The sequence below is a fragment of the Anoplopoma fimbria genome, chromosome 17 (genome assembly GCF_027596085.1).
Source record: "Anoplopoma fimbria isolate UVic2021 breed Golden Eagle Sablefish chromosome 17, Afim_UVic_2022, whole genome shotgun sequence".
NCBI classification, from domain to species: domain Eukaryota; kingdom Metazoa; phylum Chordata; class Actinopteri; order Perciformes; family Anoplopomatidae; genus Anoplopoma; species Anoplopoma fimbria.
This window is the reverse complement of record NC_072465.1, coordinates 11,847,030-11,866,936: the sequence shown is the minus strand read 5'-3', so window position 1 is coordinate 11,866,936 and position 19,907 is coordinate 11,847,030. Positions and strand designations below refer to the sequence as shown.

The 19,907-nt window shown below is 42.4% G+C and overlaps 2 protein-coding genes across 5 annotated transcripts; one reads left to right on the top strand and one right to left on the bottom strand.

Annotated features, from left to right (window-relative positions):
• The first annotated feature begins 412 nt into the window (after window positions 1-412).
• Window positions 413-11,458, top strand: zbtb40 (zinc finger and BTB domain containing 40). Of its 4 annotated transcripts, none has more exons than XM_054616545.1 (12): window positions 413-579; window positions 1,435-1,625; window positions 2,910-3,340; window positions 3,475-3,665; window positions 5,131-5,347; window positions 5,515-5,907; window positions 6,996-7,202; window positions 7,828-7,992; window positions 8,103-8,317; window positions 8,419-8,575; window positions 9,103-9,350; window positions 9,945-11,458. In XM_054616545.1, the coding sequence occupies exons 1-12, from the start codon at window positions 415-417 to the stop codon at window positions 10,161-10,163; spliced, it is 2,799 nt and encodes a 932-aa protein (XP_054472520.1). In that variant the 5' UTR covers window positions 413-414; the 3' UTR covers window positions 10,164-11,458. The 4 variants fall into 4 exon arrangements, with proteins under 4 accessions (XP_054472520.1, XP_054472521.1, XP_054472523.1 ...); XM_054616546.1 differs by lacking the exon at window positions 413-579 and adding an exon at window positions 688-801 and having other exon boundaries at window positions 9,945-11,457; XM_054616548.1 differs by lacking the exon at window positions 413-579 and having other exon boundaries at window positions 1,510-1,596; window positions 9,945-11,457.
• Window positions 11,459-12,837: 1,379 nt separating this feature from the next.
• Window positions 12,838-19,191, bottom strand: LOC129105492 (probable transmembrane reductase CYB561D1). The gene is made up of 4 exons (XM_054616549.1): window positions 19,057-19,191; window positions 18,263-18,707; window positions 17,723-17,760; window positions 12,838-15,156 (listed from the first exon to the last, which is right to left on the bottom strand). The coding sequence occupies exons 2-4, from the start codon at window positions 18,417-18,419 to the stop codon at window positions 14,650-14,652; spliced, it is 702 nt and encodes a 233-aa protein (XP_054472524.1). The 5' UTR covers window positions 18,420-18,707; window positions 19,057-19,191; the 3' UTR covers window positions 12,838-14,649.
• Between the last annotated feature and the right edge of the window lie 716 nt (window positions 19,192-19,907).

Sequence of the window (19,907 nt, the reverse complement as noted above, 5' to 3'; positions counted from 1 at the left end):
CTGGATGTCAGGAACACACACCAAAGTGAGGCGATATGGACTGATCTTCTTCAGCACCCTGGGATTTACCACTCAAAGCACTTTCACAATATAAAAAATAGACATATTTACCAGAACTTGAAGTTGTGTGTTAACATAATAATCAATAAATAAAAGTGTGTAAATGCCAATATTGAACTATGGAATTTTCAGATTACTACTCTTTCTCCTGTTCCACAGCCGCCCCAACCAAAATATGTGAAAAATGAATCAGTGAAAGATTGACAGTAACAAGTCGGTGTCTAACGCTCCAGCTGCGTGCTTAAGACCTTTACATGAAAAGCTCAACAGGTGTGCTTCCTGAGGTCAGAGACCAGCCCGCTCCTGGCTGACAGTGACCCAGCAGTAGAACAGTACGCTCTGAGGGTGTGGATGATGTTAGCACACAGAGATACCTGGCTAGATAAAATAGAATATATACAATGTTTGCCATTGGTCCTTATTTACACTATCACACATTATCGGGAGAGAAACACACTCTGTCAGTCATTTCGAAGGACACAGACAGATGCAATGGACAGATTGTCTACTGTGTTTTTGGTATGCTGATTGTTTGTTACAGTAATGTATTCTAGTCTTCTAACTAAATATTGAGGCAGTTTAAAGGCAAAAACACTATACAACTCGGAAACCGGAAACGTACCTATTGGGCCGCCGTACCGCCAGTCGCCATTTTCAAAACGGCTAAAGCTTTATTGCGCAGAGCAGCGTTGTTCAGCAAAGAAGTTTAAATAAAGAGACGGATCGTTTGAATAATTCAAGGTAATACAAAGACGTCCATTGACGGGAAGCTGCATGTCGGACTGTCGTCCGGGTTTTATTCAGATTAAAAGCGCTCATGTATCCCAAATAGTTCCACTGACCTAACATTAGTAACATTTTCTAGATTACATTAGCATTGGCAGCTAGTGACGGATAGCTTGTGAGAGCGAGCTATCTCACGAAGCTAAGTTATTATGTTGAAGACCCCGTGGACACACAGTATCATGTAAATGTAACCCGAGCAACCAGCACGCGTTATGTAGCACCCGACAGCTTCAACATATCATACATCCCACTTTTTCATACGTAAAATTCCATTTTTGGCATAACGTTACATCCAATGCACTAAACGTGCACACCGCACAGTAACATAACAAGCACAGTTTCAGCGTGAGCGCTAAACTCGTGTCCTTCCTGAACCCAGAATCGATTATGGTTTACTGAAGTCGGTATCAGAAAACCGTCGTAAACTCAACTTAAAACCTTCAAATGAATGTGCGTGTGTGCTTAGATAGCTACATGATATAATGTTCCGGCTTCTTCTCATACCCTACATCTCTGCCCTTTGCTGAAAATGTATAACAAGCAGTTCATTTGTGATTTGAGTTTGACACGATGTTCTCTCCTCAAAAGAGAGGGCGGGACACTCTGCCACCCAGACTGTCCAACAAGATGTTGGAGCTACCGAACTACAGCAGCCAGCTGATGCAGCAGCTGTGGGCCCTGAGGAAAGAGGGCCACTTCTGTGACTGCACCATCCTGGTGGGGGACAGTCCTCACCGCGCTCATAAACTGGTACTGGCCGCCTCCAGCATGCTCTTCAGGTAGTGTGAGCATGGGGTTTGAGGGATGATCTGCAGAGGTTGGTCGGCACGTGAACCCTTAAAGAGATTTTGTTGTTGTTGTTGTGGGGTTTTACCTCACACAGGATAAGTCTCAAGCTGTTAGAGTGGACTCATTGAGGGGGAAAGATCATTTATCAAATCGTTGTTTGAAAAAAATAATGTCACGGTCCGCTTATTCCATTTTTTTTCTGGAGCTTTCAACAGTCTTCGTTCGTGGAAAAAAAAGCTTGTAAGAGGATCTTAAATTGATTCTTTCAGTGTCAAGGTAGTCACAAATACTGCAGGGCAGATTTGTCAGGTTTCATACTATCTTCATAAAAAATATGCAAGTCCTTCAGGAGTCATATTTTTTTATCAGTCATTGAATTAAACATTTTTAAATCATCTGACATACAAGGAGCTTTAAAAGTACATTTATAAACAGTAAAAGTAAGCTGTTTCCCCCCCTAAGCCGGGTCTGTCTGTCGTGACTGCACGGTATTGAAAGTCGTATTGATCTTCCCTTCATCCAACAAACAGAAAATGATTCTCCTATCATTTCAGAGCATTCATTTGGGGTCTGATTTAGTTGTTTGGTTTAGAAAAAATACATAAATAATAATATAAACTTTGATATTAAGAAAAATATAAGAATAAATTCTCAACTACTTGATGCCAAGTCAGGTGGTTATAGACAGATTGCAAGTGGATTTCAATGACTGCTGACCATTATTACAGTGACACTGCATTTTATTTTCACAGCTGTGTTTATAGGGTTTTAGTATAGAGTCCAATTGCTTTGTCCTTATAATATAATTTTGCCCGCCTGACACTGTTTCATCAGTTTTTATTTGATCCAAAGTTTTACAAAGGTCAAAATGTGACTCTTGAGCTTTTAGGTCAAGGTCTCACTGTTCAAGTCCAAGTTACATCCCAAGTCGTTTCTGGGTTAGGGTCCAGGTGTCATGTTTAGAGGTAGACGTCCCCGTCCTCCCTACACATATGTATTTATTTTGCTCTGTGACAGAAGAATGAAAGTCACTTTCTTTCATGTAGCTCATCCATTGTTATTCATCTGATGTCTTGCTATTGCCAACAACAGTATGTGAGTCAGAAGCCAGTCGTCCCATCACTGCAATTTTTTTGGGTCATTCACAAAAATCATATAAATCATAGTGTGGTAAGACCATTGATGGCTCGTAGAGGGATAGGGATAGATTGGGACCTGTGATTTCTGTTACACAGTATTTGGAAAGATAAAAAGATGGTCTTCATCTCTGTCAGGTCTCTCCTGGACGGCTCGGACACAATCTCCATCGACACGGCCATGGTGTCCTCGCAGGAGTTCGGCTGTCTGCTGGACATGGTCTACACTGGCAAGCTGCCTCTCGGAAAACACAACGTGGGCCGCATCGTCGCCGCTGCAGACAGCCTGCAAATGTTCGACGTGGCTGTCGGCTTCAAAAACGTCCTCACCAGTCTTGTGAGACAGCAACCTCCAGTCCCAGTCCTCGCTACACAGAACCCAGGCCTCACCGTGATCAACAAAGCCCAGAGCCTGGACCCAGAAGGTTCCGCTTCCCCCGGAGAGGACTCGACTTCAGACAAGACAGAGCTTAAACCTGAGCTGAATAAGAAAGAGGGTCAGAGTGACAGTGAAGACACAGAGGAACCAACAAGTAAAAGAACCTGTGTGGATTTCTCTGAGTCCTCAGGTCAGTTTCAGTGTTTCAGCCATAAATACACACATGAAATTGAATACAATAACACCACAATGTACAACACAACAACAATGTTCTAATGCTTTCTGACTCCACTCCATGTTTTTTTTATGTCTGCGTGTACACAGAGGCAGAAGAAGCCGAACCCTCAGAAAGTGTAAAAGAAGAAGACACAACGGCAGCCAAGGCTTCCAACGGGTCTGCCACTGGTATTCTGGAACATTCCTCTGAGCTTGTGGAGCTCCTCAGCGAAGTGTCGTCTGTGCTGGAGCTGCTGAGCCAGGCAGCACAGAGAAGCCTGGACGAACAGGAGAGACAGGTAGAACATAATGAGGGCAAATCAATATTCACGGGCACAAATTAGATCCATGCATGTGTTATTGTACTGTTCTGTACTGACACTACAAACATACAATGATCCTATAGAATATGATGCATTGCTGTAGATTTAATTAACCAACAGTACATAACGGAGTTAAAAAACATGCAACATACACATTAATGCAGCAATAATATGTATCTTGCGATATCAGATATAATAGTAAAACACTGACAGGGTACATTTTACTGCAGGTGTACTTTTACTTTTTGTACTTACTTTACTTTTTGAACTTTAGTACATTTTGCTGATAATAATATACTTGATTTAGGTTCTGAATGCAGGAATTTTACTCGTAGTGGATTATCTCATCAGCATGGTATTAGTACTTTTACTGCAGTAAAGGATCCGAATAATGGTTTCATCCACTAATTACTTGTCAGTTATTTAAGTTTGGGAACTCATTTGGCAAAAAGTTAATATACAAAGAGTGTTTTCTAACCTTGGCTACAGATCCTTGACCGGGTCAAAAGTCTTGTTCATAGTGTATAAAACTACATTGTTTCTGTTAACTTCTGTAAACACAACAGTATGATTAAATATGATCACATCAAGTTTGTCACAAGAGGTACCTCTGAGATGTAGTACAGTAAAAAGTACTATATTTACCTCTGAGATGTAGTACAGTAAAAAGTACTATATTTACCTCTGAGATGTAGTACAGTAAAAAGTACTATATTTACCTCTGAGATGTAGTACAGTAAAAAGTACTATATCTTTTTTATATTTGTACTTATATTGCTAGTTGTAAAAGGGTGTAAAAGGGCTTAGAACATTATGATGCCAGCATATAATGACCATTCCCGTCATCAATTGTGTCTTATAAGTTGCAGCAATTTTTTGTGCATTTATTTCACGCTTTATTTGGTGCTAATGTTACCATTTTGTACTGCTACTACTAGAATTGATAACAATTCACTCTGAAATACCACTTTAGGAAATTAGGACATCAAGACCTCGAGGAACACCACAGAAAAAGTCATTCTGTGATTCGGTATCTAAAACTTTTAACATTTGGAGAGTTTTCTGCCGTCCAGGGGAATAGCTGTGTTTGAGCTTTTTTGAGTTTCTGGAAGCAGTAGGTATGGTGTTAAATTTACAGCAGCATAACAGTGAACAAACACACAGAAAAGTAGAAGCAGTCCTTAATCAAATGTCAAGGTTCTGCTCTGTTTGTACATTATAGTGACTTTATCAGGAAGGTTTAGAGTTTGCATTAACAGTAAATTGTAAAAGAGCAGATCAGAAAACAGGTAGGGTTCTTACTAGAACATGATACAACCTTCTTATAAACCAGGTACCATTAGGAACATAGGACTGTCTCGTGAAATAGCATTGTTCTCAGATGAAGGCCCAGCTCTCTCTGCAGTTGAGGAAAATAAAGGAACATATCTGCTCTTGCCAGGTTGTGTGTCAGTGCTGCGAGGAGGAGGCAGACCCCAGATCAGCCATGGAGAGGCTGGTGAGCAGAGTGAAGGAGGGCCAGCTCAGTGAAGGAGCGCTCCTCAGGCTGCTCCAAGCCGTTCAACTCAAAGCTCCTTCCTCCTTCCCCTCATCGCTGCTCTCTCTGGTGGAGGAGGTGGAGAGGAACGCACAGCAGCCAAAGGCAACCCAAACAGGAGGTAAAGAAGAGCCCTGTGTGACAGTGTGAGTGGATTATCTTCACTGTGCATCGTCCCATGTCAGCTCTAATGAAACAAAAAGATTTCTGTTGGCAAAAGGCCGTTTATATTCACCACAATGCTGCCATATTTATATCTCCTTTTCTTTTTTCTATCATCTTTCATAGTTGACTCAGAGAAGCAGAACGGCACCAGAAGTGAAGAAAAGCAGGAGGAAGAGCGGGGGGAGGGAAGCATTAAGGAAGAGACGGAGGACGACGAGGCGGTCACCAATGCTACGCCAGACTCCTCCCCTCACACCTCCTCCTCGCCTTCCTCCAAGCCCTACTCCTGCCGCTGGTGCAAGAGGGGTTTTGCGTACAAGTGTCGCATGTTGGCACACGTGAAGCGCTGCCCCATGTCCCAGGAGTGTGAGCAGCAGTGCCCTCAGTGCCCGGAGAAGCTGGCCAACCAGCGGGCCCTGCAGCGGCATCGGGCCGAGGCCCACCGCAACACTGCACCGGCCAAGAAGAAGAAGGTGGCATGCGACCTCTGCGGGCGGACATTCGCCCACCCATCAGGTGAGACCTGCCGGTCCAGGGACAGTAATGCTCGGACTGTACACTCCACTTTTGGATGCAACACAAAAGACAACGCCCGGTATTAACATCCTAGCTGTGACACCTGAACTTGAAAATGGTTTCGGAGATGCAGGGTAGTTCTCTCCAGGTGGAGCGCCCCCCTAAATCGCTGTCCTTTCTGTCTATTAACGGCAAATAGGCCACAAAAAATTATAATAGAAAAATAGAAGAAAAATGGTTTCAGCTGACGCATTTACAAACCTAACACCCACGGGTGTAGAAGGAAGGGTGACAGCTTAGTGCAGGACGTGTTGGTGGTTCCTCTCAGCCTCGTTGCTCTCTGTGTGTGGAACTAACCTATCGACCAATCAGTCAGCTCTTCCTACTTTCGTTAATGTTATAATTCATAAAAGCGAATTCTCATATTGAACTGAATATTGAACAAACATCCTTTTTACAAAAGCTTTTTTTGGGGGAAAAAGGCTATTTGAAGATAAGAAAAGACTTTCAGACAAAACCTGTTTAGAAAGTTTCACAGAGATGCTATGAGTCCAGAGAGAAGAGAGCTGTGCATGAAACACAAGTTTCAGCAGTAAAGATGTCAGGAGATGCTTTGAATGACTAGAAACACGTTCCACAAGCACACTGAGGAACTCACCAGCCTACCAACAACCCATAATGCAACATTTCCTAACTGTAATGTAACATTCCAATGGAACATGATTGGTACTTGGCTCACTTCAAGGAAAAGAACTGCTGCTTTGAATGCATGAATGTGTAGTCCTTAAATATAATGGAATCTCTACATTTTCATTTGTCTTATTTTTGGGCCAATACGATAAGGATATATGATCCTCGGACAAATGTTTTATTTCACAAACTGATTTTAGATTTGGATATAGTTGTAGCAACAAGTTGAACAAGCAGATATTTTTAGTCACATACAGCAATGCAATGTCCCCCTGTCCCTAAGTGTATCTACTCATCATGTTGTTGTTTTCTTATGTTCTGAAATGAAAGAGTTGTTTGTTGCAGGCCCCTCTTTAACCTCGACTGTGATGTTTCCGCTCCCTCTCGTCCTATCTCAGGCATGATTTACCACAAGCGCACAGAGCACTTTGAAGAGAAACCGTTCGCCTGTGAGGACTGCGGCGCCAAGTTCGGCGCCAACTCGTCTCTGAAGAATCACATGAGGCTGCACACGGGAGAGAAACCGTACTGCTGCAAACACTGCAACATGAGCTTCGGCGTGGCCGCTGCACTTGCATACCACACCAAGAAGAAGCACTCTGAGGGTAACTCTCACACACTAAGATTATCCCACCGAACGTCAATAAATGATAATATTGGAAATCTTCTGGCTGCAATCTATCATCACCATTAATATATTTATTATTTATGTCTTGAATTGGGCCAAATATCTACTTCAAAAGTAACTTTATTTTGGGTCCAGTATTGCGGGAGAACTCTGCGGCCGCTAAACGAGCTATGATGGCAAACCCACAGCATCAACGTAAAGTACCGTCCACTTAAAGTGCTTGGTTTTGGCTCAGACACTTATTATAAGACAACATTATGGAAAGGGTCTTACTTTCCATATTGTTTTCAGACGCTTACAGTAACTATCTGAGCCGGTCAGTGGGGAAAAAAACAAGCAGTGGTGGTGAATGATGGTGCCACTTTGCCCCAAGTGATTACATTACATTGTTCGTTTAGCGGCAGAAATAAGTTGGTGGGACACAAAAACATGGGGAAAAAGGGTTGTTGTCCTTTACCTGAAAAGATAAAATACTAAATGTTTCCAAATCTTGTTGTTTTGTAGAAGCAAGTTAGAGCTAGACTGACCTTTGGCATTGTGGCTTGAGAAAGCTCTTCTCAGTTCAGTCTGCACAGAGTCAACGTGTCTCTTTTTGGGTTCAGGAAAGATGTACGTGTGTCAGTACTGTAAGGCCGTCTTCGCCCAGTCCATCGAGCTGACCCGTCACGTGCGAACACACACTGGTGATCGGCCCTACGTGTGCAGAGAGTGTGGGAAAGGCTACAGCCAGGCCAGCGGCCTCACCGTCCACCTGCACACCTTCCACAGTAAGGACAGCCACACACATGCATCATTTACTGTGGCATTGATTAGAAAAGATGACATCAATAGAAACACATGAAGTCAAAATTCCGGATTTGCTCCCGCTCCCTGTCAGATTTGTCGGAACCTCATGACTGTCAAAAGTGTTGTCTGAGCTTCTCCTCGCTGGAGGAGCATCGCCAGCACATCCAGGAGTTCCACCCAAAGGAGTTCCACAAGTGTCCCACCTGCAACAAGGTGTTCACCAGCGCCGCCCTGCTGGACAAACACATAGGCACACACACTGGGACCAAGCCCTTCAGCTGCGAGCTCTGCAACAAGTCTTACCAGGTAGGATGAGGTGGTTGATCAGCTTCACAGCCATGAGGTGGGGGGAAATTGGAGGTGTTGGTCTAAATTGTTTTATTTTGTGTCTCTCTCTGTTGCCGTAGCAACTGTCAGGCCTGTGGTACCACAACAGGACCAACCACCCAGAGGTGTTTGCTAACCACACGCGGCAGCTCAAGACCCTGGTCCAGTGTGATGTCTGCTTCAAGTTCTTCCCCAGCGCCGCCACTCTGGCGAAACACCAGGCTGCTGAGCACCAAGGTGAGGACACCACAGGCCATATGAGGTCGAATTTTCCTTTGTTTTCAATGAGCAATCAGAGTAATGATGTTAACAAACAAATCAGACAAGGCAGTCTAGTGATATCCTAGCAGGCGTGGTCTTGACTGGTCTTGAAATGATATCCAGTCCTCTTTGTCTGAGACAGCAACAAGTTAAAAATGTGATCTGTTCAAAGACGAGACAAAGAGAATCTAAAAGTTGACTTGAGACCAAGATAGATCTCGAGTTCAGCAGCTCCTGGTGCTAAAATGGCAGCTAAGGGGAGATGGAGAGATGATGACCCTTTTTGGATGACAATTTTGGTTTTGCAGGCTTTTAAAATGTGTCTGCAAAAGCGAAACTGTCGATCCAAAAAGGGTTTATCCTTATACTTCCAAAGTATAAAGGAATATTTAAGGAAAATGACATAACCTGGTTTAGCATCCTGTTTCTAACTGCACAGCTACTCCAAGCCTACACATCCTTCGCCTTCACTGCATTAATGACAGGAGTTGTGTTCTCTCCAGGCCCTGTGGTGGCGGCGGCGGCAGCGGTGCAGTGTCCGTACTGCCCGGCCGTGTTTGGCGGGGAGGAGGAGATGCAGGAGCACATCGTGGGCCAGCACGTCGTCCAGAGCGCCGAGGCGTTCAGCTGCCCGCTCTGCTCCCTGGTCTGCTCCTCCCAGCTGGAGCTGCAGGAACATCTGCTCTCCTGCCACATGGAGACACAGGAGGAGCAGGAGGCCAGGGAGGAGCAGGCCTCCACCTCCCACACGGTAAGTCAGGTGGGAAATATGCAGCAGTGCACACTGGTGTACTCTCAACCCTCAGCTGTTAGCTACTGAAAAATAATGTCCATCCATGCTCCTAGATAAATATAGAATTCATGGGGCTCAACAAAATCATATTCAAAAGACAGCTGATTATTAAGTAATCAGTGACATTGTCAAACATTAGTTGGATTATTTCCTTGTGTGACTTTGGTCATACAAACAAACTAATTCAAAGAAAGTGTGACAAAAAAAGACCTTGGACTCATTAGTTATTAATAAAAATATATATAAATATATTATAGAAATGTATTTAAGATGCAGCCTGATGAAGTAGCACTAAATTCCATTCTGAACTGAGGTTTTCTGAATTATTTGAATAGGGAGACCAAATGTTTGTCTGGGGTTAACATGTAGTCATTGACTTGGTCTGGCCACACCCCAATTAGTGTCACTACCAGTGATTTGCCTGATGGAAAACATTGATTGGCGTGTGGCCAAAGTGCAGACGCATTGAAAGTTTCAGCCAACAGAGCAGTGCATTTTTAACTTTTTAAAATGAACCAAAATCTAGAACATATGACGTCTCTGTCCAATTAGGAGATTGCAGTGGATCCAACAGGCAACGAGGGGGCGGAGTCAATCCTCTCTGAGGAGCAGGCCCAGCTGGCAGCTGCCCAGCAGGTGTTTGTGGCCCTGGCAGGTGGACGCGAGGGGGAGTCGGCGGAGGTGGTGGAGGTCAACATGTATGACCTGCTGAACAGCTCGGTCACCTTCATCTGTGAGGACAAACCGCCAGGTCCTGACTATTTACCATGAACTCTGACCCCTGGAGGGTGAAACCAGAGCACGGAGCAGCTTTACGGTTTTATTGACTCTTCTCATTGTTAAACGACAAGTCCACAAAGGACTAAACTGAAACAACTCACAAGCCCAGGACTCTTTGTGATGTAGGTTCATGTTTAGTCCACCTAAATCCTCTCTGTGGTAGAGCTGTTTTGCAGTTTGAATTAAATGTGGTAAATGTGGGTTTGACTTTACTTTACAAACAGAAACCCAGGTCGGCTTATAAGAGATAGTGAAACACAAAGGCAGAAAAACAAACCTGAGCTCTGTCAGGCTGCCACGGAATGTGCACTTTCAAGTACAGGTGAGTGTCTGGCCATGAGTCGTCTCACATAGCCAGGCTTATCTACACAGCACTAAGGAAAGGTCTGATCATTCTGGTAAAGGGGAAAGATGCTCTGCTTTGTGTTTCTTTAAAGCATTCACAATTGTGTTGGCCGACGTTAAGCACAGAATGCAGGGACGGAGCCCTCCAAAGTAGATAGAAAGTAGATACCAGCCAACGCCAGGCCTACACCCAGTGGTCAAGAGGTGGTTGAGCTAGATAGACGGGAAGGTCGCTGAACAGAAATGGATATACTATATGCTATTTATTCTAATGTATTTTTGGCTGATAGGTGGGTATACTGTAAATCAGCAGAAAAGAGATCTACCTCTTCTACTCAGTCTATATCCGATAAGTCAGACTAGGCCATGAGTAGAGCGAAAGGTAATGTCCTTGGAAAAAGTTTTCATGGATATAACTTTGCTAGTGTTTTATTGAGCTTTTAAAAACAACTCTGAAAACTCCTTTCACACATTTGTTCCCAAAGGTATTAAATATGATAAGGAAAAATCAATGGTCAAAGTCAGGTTTTTTTGAAAAATAAGGGAAAACACTGAAATTGTGTTTAATAAGTGTCTTAGATATCCATTTTTGTATACTGCATATGTGTGCATATCTTTGATATTTTACATGATAGACTTCATAGATACCAAAGAAATGTTCTTATTATATTACATTTAGTCATTGGGCACATGGGACTAGCGTTTTTGTCCAAAAATGGTAGAAAATGGCCAAGAACAGGCAGTAAAGTTTTCATTATGTTCACAACACACATACAAGGGGCTCCTATTAATATAATCCATGCAAATAAAAGTTGCACAGAACTATTTAAGTCCTACAGCAGGTGAAAACATTCCCCTGAGCCATTCTCCATTTGTACCAATGGGTTTCAGTGCACTTTCAGAAAATATGTCTGTTTGCTTCTATTAAACCTCAGAACTTCCCTAAAGACAACATGTGGCTGCATTGCATTCTGGGTTCTCGGAAACCTTAGGTGTAGAAACTGGTGTCACCTGTCTATACCGGATTTTTAAGTGTCGGAAAAAAACGACAGCTCCAAGAAAGTTTCTCCTCTGACATGAACAGTTTTTACATAGTCCTCATTTATTATTCCAGTTAACCAGGAACATTATATGACACCATCAAGACAAACACACCAGTCCAGACATGGTTTATCAAGGATGGATTTGTCTCATTAGAAATAAAAGCAAATAATGCAAATTCAAATGTAGTTATTTGTTAATTACAGAAGGTTCACAGCTAACAAGGACCAGAATAATACAAACCTACAACGTCCATAGTGATCACCTCACAATGGAAGTTGTAGGTGTCAAACAGCAAAGACCTGAGAGGCACGCTGAATACATTTAAAGTAGTTACAAAATTCACACTGAATGTGGAATTCCACTGTTATTAACCAAATTAACTTAACAGGCACATAACAATGTCATTTTCCAAATGTATTTATTGCAATACATGCCTTTCACCTAAGCTAGAGTGAACAAAACAACAAAAGCATCAAAGAAGAGCAGGAGAGACAAAAGACACATCTTTCTATCAGTAGAAACCCTGATTTTGATGAAGGACAACTTAAATGTCAAACTCTGTTTGGGTGAGAACTCCTGGACAGCGTTACATACTGCATCCCAGCATTAAGCACATTCTACATCTGGTGTGTGGATTTATCTCTTGTGTCTTATTGTACATAAGTCACACTGTAGATACTGCTTTCAGTCTGAAGGCCATCCAATGAGTTGAAATGGATTTAATACTCAGTCAGATTCATATTTGCATAAGCTGTCTGGTAGTGAATAAGACGAAGAGGTTGAGGCAAGGTGGATCAGTACATCCAATAGGTCTCTGTGCATCAGCTTTACAAAAGGCTCCACATTCATCTGTCTCCCCGGGGTCTCACTGATGCTCTCCTGAACTAACAGGTGGACCAGTGGAAAACTACCTGCTCAGGGCTTTTATTAGTGTATTATTATCAGTCTGCTCTCTCTGTTGAAGTAATGGGGAGGTGAATTGTTATACTCATAAACATTAGAGACTCTGGAACTTTGGCTAAAGGCAGATCTAAAGTGTCACCATCAATGATTGCCTTGCACAGGCTTTGTCATACTGAGACTATTAATTCCATTACACTGATTCACTTTTATGTATTGTGTAGTTTTATCTAGTGTATATGTTGTCTTGTGGTTATTATTGTTGCCCAGGGACAACACATTCAAAATTAGCTTTGAGATAGCTCTGGTACAATTCGTTTAAATTGTGCACTGTCCCATCAAAAATAAACAAAATACAATAAATACAGATACTCGTTGTGGGCAATGTGGTGAGGATTACTGATTACTCTGCCTCTGATGTTCATTTATAAGGAAGACGGATTTCATTCATTTCACCTTTGCTCATAACTGTAGTTCTGAATTGGATGGAAAGGTGCAGTTATTGGTACAATCTTTAGGTCTATCTTGCAGAGCTATTTAGCGGACCGGACAGAAGTCGGTGCTCTCATAAGCATGATGGGATTGGTTTGGTCAGTGTTGGTTGGGTTGACTGATGACATGTTTGCGGGAAGAAAGCTTGTGCCTTTGGTCTTTAAGGACAGAGCAACACATTCATTTTTCCTTTTGACTAGCAAAGCAAACAAAACACAAAGAGCATGGCTAGCAAACAACCATTTCAAAGACAGAAAACACAGACAAAAATACCAAGTAGCTCATGACCCAGAGGTGCTACATGTAGTTTATAAAGAGGCTTTGTAAGCTGGGTGATAATTCTCTGTTGGTTTGTTACTGCGAGTGAACACTTCCACTTTAAATGTCCTCATTTGATTTAGTTGGTGCATAATACGCAGGGAGAGTGTTTATTGCCTCTCAACAGCTCTCAACATGGCGGCGCCGTAGCCGGCGGCTTGTAGCTAACGGTGCTAACAGCGCTAACAGTACAAACAGACAAAAATGTGGACAGAGCTAACAGTGTTTATCTGAGGGAGAACTGGAGGATGGGTGCTACGTTTCCACGACGATGCTGTCGGACAGGACGGCGTTATCAGCTGTAACCACAAGTAGACCTTACGCCACTATACCTTTACACAGCTAATAGTTGTTTGCTGCTATATTAATATTCAGAGTGTCTTTTATTGCCCCTTTAGTATGATAAAAACATAGAGAAAGACACAACACCAAGTATCATAAATTAATAAATAAATAGAATAAACAGGCTGGTATATAATCATCCACAGAACACCTTCATCACTGAAGCTGTGTCCTCACATGTACAGCCCTTCAGAATCCAGTCTATACACACTGTCTTGTTACTGTATAAGTAGTGCAAATATTCCTCAGTAGTTTGTATCAGTGACCGTACCCCACTGTCCTCTCCCATGTGTGTATACATTTTGGTAATCCCCATATTGTGCATAGAGTCATTAGATTCTTTGAAAATGTCTTTGTGTTTCTTATTTCAGCAGGAGTCAAAGATGCCGACGGGTTAGTGTTTAAAGCTGCAGTTCTTCTACTGGCCACTAGGAGCTGGCTCTGAGGAAACATTCTTTAGATTGTGCACACAACCTAGTAATGCATTCTGTATATGTTTATATGTTGTATCCTAAAATGACTTAACTACATTATGAACGTATTTATCACTTAATTAATTTATCAAATGGAATATTTAGGGTAGCTCTCCACACTAAAACACAGCTGCTAGCTTGCTGCCCACACAACAAAGATACAACAAACTGTAACTTAGGTTCAGACTGCTACAATGACTTTGCACATTCACATGAGTGGAAGATACTGAGCCTTAATCATCAATGTGTGAGTGCATGATTAGTTTAGAATCTGATGAGTGGGTGGCACCTTCCATGGCAGCTCTGCCATCAGCGTGTAAATGTTGATATGTGGTTAAAAGCCCTATGAGTCATCAGAGGACCAGAAGGTTGTTATATAAATGCATATCCATGTTTTAATGTTCTTCTACTCTCTGTGGGACTGCTTCAGTTATTTTATCTTCAAAGGCTACTTTAGGGGGGGGCTTTTGCTTCCATGTGTCTGTCCCTGGCCTCTGAGTACAATGTAGATCCCACATGGCCCCTGAGAGCACAAAGACCATCTGCCTCGCGTTTTGTGCTTCCTAGCTGGTGATCTTCTTGCGGGGAAGGTAGGCATTAGTGATCTGGTTCATCACCACCAGAGCAGGGAAGAGGGGCAGCAGGAGGAAGCCCCACCAGGCCACCCCTTTCACCGTGGCCTGGAACCAGTCTGAGAACATGGCCGACACCACGGTCACCGTGGCCAGCAGGTAAACCACGAGGCCGCAGGTGGCGTGGTACATCTTCAGCCTCAGCGGGGAGGAGGACAGACGCAGCAGCTTAGGGAAGATCATGCAGATACCGCAAGCTGCTTGGATCACAGTGGCAGCCAAGGTGCTGACACCCAACCAACTGTGCCAGGTGACCAGGTGGGGGAGCTCTGACACGTTCTTGCTGGCCAACATGAAGCCCAGGCCAGTGGCCGCAGCTATCAGGACCAGTGCCTGACAGAACCAGTGGAGACGGACCTTACACTTCCTTGATTTGAAGCAAAAGGGGGATCCTTCGGCCGAGAAGAGGAGGATGCCTTCAGTCATACACAGGCAGTACTGAGGGAGAGAAGAGACAGAAAGGTGTAAATGGAGGTGTTTTCTTCTCTTTTTTTGCAAAGCAGGTAGAAAGTGTGTGCGTGTAGAGAAACACAAAACAATGGGTTCTGACAAAAGTAAGTAAAGGCTGAGTTGGAGGTGAAACAAGAGTCTATTATTTTTGTATTTCAGATGCAAGTCCTGTAAAAAAAAAAAGAAAAAAAAAGCCTACTCTTTATCTTAAATATAACTTTCAGTCACCCTTGATATAGACCCTTAAATTTGCCCGTAGCATAGAGCTTCCCTATGTCAGACTGAGTGAGATGGCCTGTCGCACAATGCATTGTGGGAGAAATGATATGATACGCTTCAGAGAAGAGTAAGTAAAAGGTAAACAGTTGAAATAGCCAGCTAAAAGTTTACTAAACTTCATGGATAAACAGTTGACATAGTTAGCTAACTGACCTTCTAACAGATTGTTGCCATAGAACGAAGCTGTCACCTCAGGAGAAGAGGTGGCTAACCTTCCTACCGCAAATGTACTTGTTATAACTTGTTACTTAATATTTATGCAACAAACAAGCCTAATTAGACTAGCGCAACTTCACAGTCAAAGCCTTAAACTAAGTTTATGCAACAATTTAAAAATGTGAGATGTGTTTAACATCTCTGCAGATCGGTCAAAGCCTGTTTGAACTTCTCTCTAGGAGGCGCTACGAAACACTGTACGCCAAAACAACCAGACACAAGAACAGTTTCTTCCTGTTTCTTCCTACTATCCAGCTCAGATATCCTTGTCCCAGGCTGTTTTTTCTATTTCTGTGTAAGTACACAGAGAGAAATGCAAAAAAACAAGAGTCAAAATCTTTGCATGTGCACACGTACTTGGCCAATGAAGCCGATTCTGATCGTGGTTAACAATTAACATCTTCAGTAGGAACCCATGGGTTTGAGGCGGAGAGCCAGAGACAGCACAGGAAAGTCAGACAGTATTGAGAGAGTTAATAACATTGGGGGTTTTCATGGGGCTTTATTTTGTTTAAATGTTCTTGTGTTTACATTTTTTGGGGTGAGAAGACCGAACATAATTTCCCAGCCTTGTCTAGACAATAAAGTTTACTCTATTCTATTTACTCAGAAAAATATACAATAAAACCAGCGTTATCCTTTAAGTGCTGGTGAGATAGTTACCTGCAGTGTGATATAGAATAATCAGTCATTTAGAACAGGGTTAAGCTGTCCACTGGAAGTAACCACGAGGAGTCCACATATTCTATTTTATCACCTGCCAGCTAATCAGATATGAAAATCATTACAATATGTTTGCATCATGATGCAAAGATAAGTAATATGCAGTCACCCATACGTCACTATGAGACTGTACGGTATTGTTTCATTGAGCTGTAATGACCAGAGCCTTACAGAAGGTCTGCTTTACCGGTTCCACTGCCAGAACTGTTTGCTACAGCAACAGTCTATGGTGGGTGTCTTAGAATGAAAAAACAGGCTGTGAAACCATGACAACCTGTAAGCTGTTTGTTGCTAACATATTCTAGGTCAGTTTGTAACACAATATCTGAAGCAGTGATGCAACACAGTCGTATCTATTATTCACAGTGGAAAGAAGAATGAGACACAAAGACTGGAGGGCGTGAGTGTACAGGTATGTGTTTACAGGGGAGCTCATATTCAACTGGAGTTTACCAGAGAAATTATATCCTGCATTCTTTTAGTAGTTTACATTTGATTTGTTTATGTCAAAGGACCTATATGTCATCGGTTTTATACACCTTACTGAAAGACCTGCCTGCATTAATGAGTGAAGCACCAATGAATTGATAATTCATCTACATGACTCAATCACATCAATATGCCCTACTGCTTCAAACTGAGGCGGAAATAAAAGACAATAAACTCATATAAGGTAATGGTCCCTTGTTTATATTTGCTTTTTATAATTATGAGAAAATGTACAAGTGTTTTAAAAAGATGGGGTTTGTCATGACAGTATAATGGTGTTTGCAGTTATTAAATCATTATCTAATGATTACAATAAAGACTTTGGTCATATATAATAGCAGGGTTGAATTGAACCACTACGGTGGCCTTCATGTGCAGTCACACCACCAAAGTCAATCCTCAGGATTCTCTCAAGATCATGCAAAATGAAGATAATCAAACTAATATTAAAATAAACATATTTGCTAAATCATTTTATATTTGTGCGAATAACCTAAAAAAAGCAAGGCATTTAATGACTTTATACTGAATATGAATGTTCCAAGAGTGTGTTATTTATCAATGTAATGCTGTACTCAAACCTACACACACTGAAGGGAACTGTCACAGAGTAGGTTGGAACTGCTGAAGAATAAGTACACAACCCTGAAGTGTTTGGTTGAACAGGAGCTCTGAGAGAGACTGATACAAGCTGCACCATACCGACACAGAAACACTGTCAGGTTCAGTCACAGTGCAGAATGAGGGCATGCCAGGACAGAAGAGAGGACGTTTCACTTTGTGTGTAAGAGAAAGAGGAGACAAATGGAGAAGCTGAAGTCTTGTACTGTATGGACTGCAAACTTACTGCAACAGACATGCACACTGGATGCCAGGAAAACAGACCTGGAATACAGAGACACACCTGTAAGCATCTCACAATTCAGAATGTATGGAAGAAAAATAATCACTGTAACCAAATATAGATCATTAGAAATACTAAACAAATATAGCAGTAAAAGTCTTCAGAGTAATTTCAAAGAAGTATTACACCTAAAATAATAATATCCTATGAAGTGTTAAAGGCCACAAACACTGATTCAGTAACCCTTTTAAAGGAGAGGTAGTTATTAAGAGGCGATAACATTCATTTTGAATTACATTGTTTTATTATAAATCACCCCTTCATTTTCAAATCTCTAATATGAAACTTTCAGGGAGAATAAATAAAGATATATGACGAGGCTAGTAGTCTGTTCTATCAAATAACAAATTGAATTGCTTAATAGTCGGGTCTAAACAAATAACAGTCTTAATGAAAATGTTATCATTCTATAGAATCACATAAGTGATGACATATTGTTTTGGTCGGCAGTAATGTTTATCCCAGCATCCATCTATCACTCACTGGTTCCGGGTCTGGACAGCAGGGAGATGATGAGGCTCAGGCCCAGGCCGGTGACGTGAGCCGCTATCACCGCCGCCCTCCGCAGCCACACATACAGCCAGTAGTCCCGCATCCCCAGCCCCTCTCCCACCGGGCTGTACTCCACGTCAGACGGCATGTCGCAGCACCACCTGCCCGGCTACCTGCCGTCTACTGCGGGCGTAGAGCGCGAGCTGAAACGGAGAGACGTGGCTCGTGTGCTGACGAAGCACTGCACGAGCTCCATAATCATTTGGTGGAGGAGGAGGAGGAGGAGGATGAAGCGGACAGCTGCTTCAGGATAGATGCGTGATCCGATGGACTACAAACACGTGAATGTACTTCCGGTATGTCGGTTTTTTGTTTTTTTTTTCAAAGTCCGCGTCCAGGTTAAGCATCTTATAGTTTCATTCGTTTTCGGCCTGATCTAAAAAAAACAAAAAAAACAATACAATAATTCAAATGTCCAACGGGTATAATATTAAATGAATACATGACGTGAAGTTGTACTGTAGCCTGTGTGGTACTGAAGCCATCCTCGTTGCTTCATCCTCTGTTTGGATGGGACCTTAAAGGCTCTATTATGTTTACGAGCGCCGTGGAGGTGGAAAATAAACTTAACTTTCCAGTGGTAGTGATGGTTTTAGCCAAATTGACGAAAAAGAAGCGGGCGTTATTTATTAATTCCTCCGAGGCGAATGCGGTCCGACTACACAACAGTCAGGGTTGACTAATGAGTAGGGATGTAAAGGTCTACGGTAGGCGGACAGGCTTACGGTTGTTCTATTACTGTCAGCTCGCTAGCTCTGTGAACTTCTCCCGTTCACTTCCCACTGCTTCTGAAACCAAAAGACCCAGAAGTGTGTAGCTGGTGCTCAGTGAAGAGTGCAAGTCTCTCAACGTCCACCGCCGTTGGCCCCTCCTCCTTTCTGGTATTTTTGATTTCACTTCCTGGTTTGGCTTGTTTGGTGAACGTCGAAGAGTAGGAGAGAAGTGAGATGGTTCACTCCTCTTTCCTGCTTTTCAACTTAGTCGCTTGGTATTCAGTTAGATGGCGGGCTGGTTACATCTCCACAGCGTGCTCCACACTGCCGACGGGATTTACCCCTTGTGTGTTATAATAAATGATAATGTGTAATGTATTATCATCATCAGTGGCACAAACCAGGAACATTCAAATTACGGTAAAACATGTCACGTATAACTCTCCTCAAGCTCTTTTAAGTAAAATTGAGTTATTACTGACCTTTTGTGGGGTTTTTTGTATTATTGTCTATATCATGTGTGGTCTCTGGTTATCACACATGACATGACACCTTAATCAGTAAGCATTTCATTATTTAATACCTTGCCTTGTTTAAAAAATATCTTGATATTCAACATATCTATCGTGGTTCCTTTCTTTATATAATGTTCATTATTATAACCTCGTCTACGCTGCAATACTCAGCTCTGACCTGACCCATTTACAGGTGAAGGTTCCATTTAGGAATGTACAACTGTGTTTCCCACCACCCTTTTTCCAAAATAGTTTTTGGGTGTTGCAGCTGGTGTCAAGTGCACGAGGCAAAGATCACACTGAACAGAACCAAGTTTACATAGAAAATGTCACTATCTGAACTTGGCT